The sequence below is a fragment of the Haplochromis burtoni genome, unplaced genomic scaffold (assembly GCF_018398535.1).
Source record: "Haplochromis burtoni strain Fernald_Lab_line unplaced genomic scaffold, NCSU_Asbu1 Contig_2440, whole genome shotgun sequence".
In the NCBI taxonomy this organism is placed as follows: Eukaryota; Metazoa; Chordata; class Actinopteri; order Cichliformes; family Cichlidae; genus Haplochromis; species Haplochromis burtoni.
In genome coordinates this window covers 1,556-7,199 of record NW_024584801.1, presented here as the reverse complement: position 1 = coordinate 7,199, position 5,644 = coordinate 1,556, and the positions used below count along the sequence as shown (strand labels likewise).

The 5,644-nt window shown below is 35.7% G+C and overlaps 1 protein-coding gene across 1 annotated transcript; it reads left to right on the top strand.

Moving 5' to 3' along the window:
• Nucleotides 1-417: 417 nt before the first annotated feature.
• On the top strand, nt 418-1,552 carry LOC106632840 (the record flags this gene model as incomplete). Its single annotated transcript, XM_042217656.1, has 3 exons — nt 418-733; nt 815-1,099; nt 1,467-1,552. Coding segments are annotated over 3 exons (684 nt in total), but the record flags the coding sequence as incomplete, so codon positions are not given.
• Between the last annotated feature and the right edge of the window lie 4,092 nt (nt 1,553-5,644).

The window sequence follows — 5,644 nt, the reverse complement described above, 5'->3', positions numbered from 1 at the left end:
TCCCTTGTTATGTATTGTCTCTGTCTCCTTTTGTCCTTTGTTGTGTCCTTCCTTGCAGTCTGTTCTCCATGAAGACTCATAGATTTACCCAAAAGTTTAATTCTGTTCATCTGGATATAAAGGTTTTAGTAAGAGAAGCATTTTGTCACTCATCCAAGTGACTTCTTCAGTCTTGGATCAGTGATGAAATGTTTTTCCCAGTAATTTGGGTCTGACTCTGCCTGCCACACAGTCAACACTGACATGTTTTTTGTTTTCTGGACAGGAGAATGAAATACTATTCCACATTCATTTTTTGTGATCTTAAGTTGACATAACCTGTTATCATTATATTAAATTTTACAATATATAGCTTCATGCACACAATTCTGACATTAGTGTTGTTATTACTGTTGTTAAAGTCTTAATTAAAATTTTAATTGTTTTCTTTTAGGTCTCCAACATGTGTTTCTGCTGCATGGAAAAGACTTACACCTGGATGTAGAGAAATTGGTTAAACTTGACAAAAAGACTGATTTGCTCTGGAAATTTAATTACAGTAACAATATAGCTAAACATGTTTTTAATAATGATCCAGTCGTGTTTGACAATTATGAAGGAAGGGCTGAGTTGTTTGGACAAAATGACTCTTTGCTAGTGAAGAATGTACAACACAATGACAGTGGAGATTATACTGCAGTAACAATCAGCGGAAAAGAGCAAAAGGTAGCTGAATATAAGGTCATAGTTCAAGGTAGGTTTCTCTTTTCATTGTTTTGAAATGTTCACACATCATAGACGTGTTTTTAATACTTTCACACCTGTTGTTCCCCAGATTCAGTGACTCCTGCTGACCTGGCAGTGGACCCTGTGTCCAACAGCTCAGACTCCTGTGACCTGACTGTGACCTGCAGCACAGTGGACTTTAACATCAGCAGTAGTTTCAGATGTGATGGTAAAAACTGCTCTCATGCAGGAGCAAAGAATTTGAAGGCCACAAAATTTTTTTCCTCTTTAATTGTTTACCTGCAGCAAGATACCATTTTCTGTAATCACAGCAACCAAGTGAGCTGGAATGAGACTAAGAAGGTGCTCAAATCTTACTGTGAAACAGATACAGGTGAGAATGACGGTCATAATGAATGAAAAACTGAAATAACCACATTCTAAAGACCTTGCTGTGTGATGTTTGCATGTTCTCCCCATGTCGAACTACTTCTCCAAAAACATGTAGTTCGACATGGGGTTAACTCAACTGATAATTGAATGTAGGTGTGAACTGACCACCGACTGTGAATGGTTGTCAACAAAATCTGTATTGCCTTCTTAAAGAACTTGTTTAAGCAAACTGCCACAACCAGGGGTATGTAATGTAATATTGTAATGATCAGTAAAAGATTTACTGCTATTATATTTTTTGTTCTTTGCAAATAAATCCAAGTATTTAACCAAAATTTCTGTGACATAACAATTTAATTTCATTACAGCTCCCAGTGGAGCCATCATAAATGCAGCTTCGACTTCTGTTCTCTTCTTGCTGACTCTCTTCATAACCTTTGTGGCATCATGAAATGTAAGTTCCAATGTTTGTTTTTAGTGTAATATGTAGGTAATATTAGGTAATATGTAAAGTACACAAAAATTAAATTTTGCATTAAGCATACAGCTTTATACAAATACACATTTCTATATGATTAGGTAATGCCAGAGAGCCCAGCGAAGATATACTGTAGTACAGAGTAAAGATCTATTTGCGTATGTTCTGTGTGAGTGTGTTTTAACTGTGTTGATTCACTGTGGAATGGGAGTTTAGTGTTAAAGAATAACAATATTAATAAAAATAAATAATAACAAAGCCATTAAAATTATAAAACAAAGACGGGGAAGTGTTCAGAAGGAAATTCTTGAATTAATTTTGTCCCTAGTTGTACCAGTGTACATGTTAAAGTATAGACTTGGAAAACATTGGAACAGTAAACATTGTTTTGTTAGCTTTAGGAGGTCGTGTAATGATGGTTACAACAATTCAAAGGCAACCTTGATGTCCACCACCCATTAAAGAGAATTGAAATTTGCATTATCTATGTAAAGATGCAATTTGTCTATAAATATATCATAAATATACCTCAAACTACTCAAATATTATAAAAGATGATAAATGTCAGTGTTAAATTGATATGTAGTGTATATTCTGTGACTATGTGGGGGGTAAAGTTTTGTCATTACAATAGTATGGCTGCTGTTCTTGTTTGTGTGTGTGTGTGTGTGACTATGACAGGTACCATAGGCATGTTTTTTCACACTTAATGAAAGCTATAAAAATATCAAATTAACTTTGACTGCAAAGAGGGATGAGTTTATTTTTCTCTCTCACTTTTTTTTTTAAAGCAGACTGATCTGTTTACAGTCTACTGACAGAACAGGGTTTTTATCAAAAAATTCTGTTTAACTAGCATGAGTTAAGATAGAAAATCGGGAATAAATATTATTGTATTAGTCCAATATATCACTTCTGTTTGGCTACAGTGAGATCGTTTTTTATGTACTAAAAAATCACCTAGTAGAAGATGTAAATGTAACACTTTAATAAGGAAATAAAATTTATCCTGCGATAACTTAAATTTCAAGCAAGTCAATCTATATTTTCTATGACTGACTTACAGGTAAAAGTAAAGGAGGGAACCAGGAAAATACTATTTATGCGGTTCCTGAGGTAAGCGGAAACTTTTTTGGAAAAACAAACCAAAAAAAAAAAAAAACAGAAGAAGAACCTCTCCCACTTTGCTAGTCAAACTGTAGGAACAAATGGTTTAATTGTGAGTAATTAAATTATTGAAAACAGATTTGTTTCTGTACAAAATCCTTTAAATTTTTAACTGGACTGAAGTCTGCAACTACACATGAGCAAAACTGTTTCACAAACTACTTTCTAAAATCAACCCCATCTCCTTTCTACACCAACTGTTCCATCTAGTTTGCTGATGCAGATCCAACCTTATGCTTGTTCTTGTCACATTTAGACATCACAGTTTGTGATATTTTCTTGCATTTAGACTTCCTGGCTTATTATTGTATAACACATGTAAGATAAAGTAATCATGACTGTGACATTTTCCTAACAAAGCACTTTTGATTTATTTCCAGGACATCATTCCAGGCCAGACTCAAAATCAGACTCCCTCAGGACATGAATCATGTAATTCTCCAACATCTACTTATGCTTTGGTGGAGTTTCATACTGGACAAAAATCCACAAAGACTGAAAACATCCCCCAGCCAGAGACGGTGTATGCTCAGGTTGACAGAGCTGCAAAGCCCAATTCTACAGTCCAACAACAAACACCCAGAGCTGAAGAAAACCAATAACTGTATTTATAATGATCAACAGTGTTCACTGATGTACCATATGTGTAAAATGTGGATGTTCATGTTACTGTGACCAAGAGAGAAACATGTTAATCAGAAAGCATATGGATCTGTTCACTCACATGTAGCTCACTTTACACACGAGAGTCTGGTTGCTGATTTATATTGTGGTCTAACTTAAAGATAGCTCAATTTGAATTAACCGAGCTAGTTAACCCAATTTTTATTCTTTCAAAGTCTTATTTTTGAGAAAATGAAATAGGGACAGAGTTTACAGACATACCAACAAAGTGGGTAGAGTCAGCTGAGAACCAATGAGTGTATGTGCCTGCAGAATATTGTGAAATATCTGCAATATTTAGTTTGTAATGTTATTATATTAATAACATTACATTACACGTGTATGTGTTTCTTTTTATCATATATAATGGTTGTTGCATCAGTAAATGTGTCCGCACAAGCATTTCACTGCATCTTGTGAGATTGTGCATGTGACAAATAAAGGTTGTTTGTTTGTTGTTGGTTTTGTTTTTGTTTAATTGTACTCTAACTGCTTTGGATTTGTGTATAATAAAACCAAAGCAGTGGTCTTTAACTTTAAAAATATTCTACAGTCGTGAAAATGTGAAACTATTTATAGCCAGGTAAAAATGGCACAAGTCTCAAAGAGGAGGAGAATACATGAACTAACACAGTACATGTAAGTCTTAAATGAGATGCCAATCTATTTGAATGCATTTAAACTGCATTTAAACCATTTACAGGCAGATTAGTTAACATCCCCTTTATCACACTGTGCAGCACAGCACAGATTAATTACCAATTACCAATGGCCATTTTTTCAAACTTCACAAATGCTACGTGGTTGTGAAAAAACAGTAGCCATAGGTGTGTAGTCTGTATGGGCTTGTGTACAGTTGTGGCAGCGACGGAGAAAACAGAAAAGCAATTTATTCTGAATTTTTTTCATGTCTAGTCAGACTGACTGCAGTAATGTGTTTTCTTTGTAGAGATTGAAACAATAAAGGGATTAGCACCAAGTCAGTTTGAGAGACTTTAATACATGTATGTGGATTCCACTTACATGCAATAAGGAAGAACATCAAGATAATATATAGTGTCCATCCCCTTTGCCCATACATATTGGCACCTGTATGATAACCCATATCTCCCAAAGGTCACAGATCACCACTTACCTTTGGATGTCTGTAAATGCACCTGAAAGCATATGTCACGTGAACCACATGAAACTAGATGTATGTAACACTAATTATAAGTGCATGCGTGTGTGTATGTATACTTCTCAATTTCATTTGTTTTTTCACAGATGTAAGAAAAGCCTTTGGATTCTTTTTGATCAGAAGTGGTTTTCTCCTTGAACTGTCCCATGGATGCCATTTTTTTCACCAGTCTCTTTGTTTTGTCAAATCATGAACTCTGACCTTCACTGAGACATGTGAAGCTTGGAGTTCTTTAATGTTGTTCTGGGTTCTTCTGTGACATTACTTTTTCAAGCCATTCGGGAGGGGCTCAGAGTAGAGCCGCTGCTCCTCCACATTGAAAGGAGCCAGTTGAGGTGGTTCGGGCATCTGACAAGGATGCCTCCTGGGTGAGGTGTTCTGGACATGTCCCACAGGGAGGAGGCCCCGACGCAGACCCAGGACATGCTGGAGAGACTATATCTCTTGGCTGGCCTGGGAACGCCCTGGTGTTACCCCAGACAAGCTGGAGGAGGTGGCTGGGGAGAGCGAGGTCTGGGGCTCTCTGCTTGGGCTGCTGCCCCTGCGACCCGACCCCAGATAAGCAATGAATGTATGCTTATCATACTGTGTTATTATTGATGTTTTTCATAGGTTTGAAAAGAATATGAAGAAATTATGTTTTTTTGTTACTGGCTTCCAGCTTCAAATTGTTTCAGGATTTAAAATGTCTATTCTTGAAGGATTAAGTCATTGTTAAATAGTTTAACTGAATTTACAACAAAGAAAAGAAAAGGAAAAAAAGTTTTCCTCTGAAAATGTTCTGGTACAAGGACTGGACTGAAAATGAACCAAATTCGTTTCAAATTATTATACTACAACCTTCCATTCTACCTTTTCCCACAATTTAATTATGTTATTTTCATACCTTTTCTCTCAGTGCAAAACAAGAGTGCCACTATCTCAAAAAAAGAAAAAAAAAAAAGATGCAGTAGAGGGTTTATCTTATGTTTCCAAAATTCTGAATTAATTTCTCTCAAATTTCTCTCAGAAAAGCTTTTACTGAAAAAGCTTTTTAAAAGCTTTTTTACTGCTTTAAA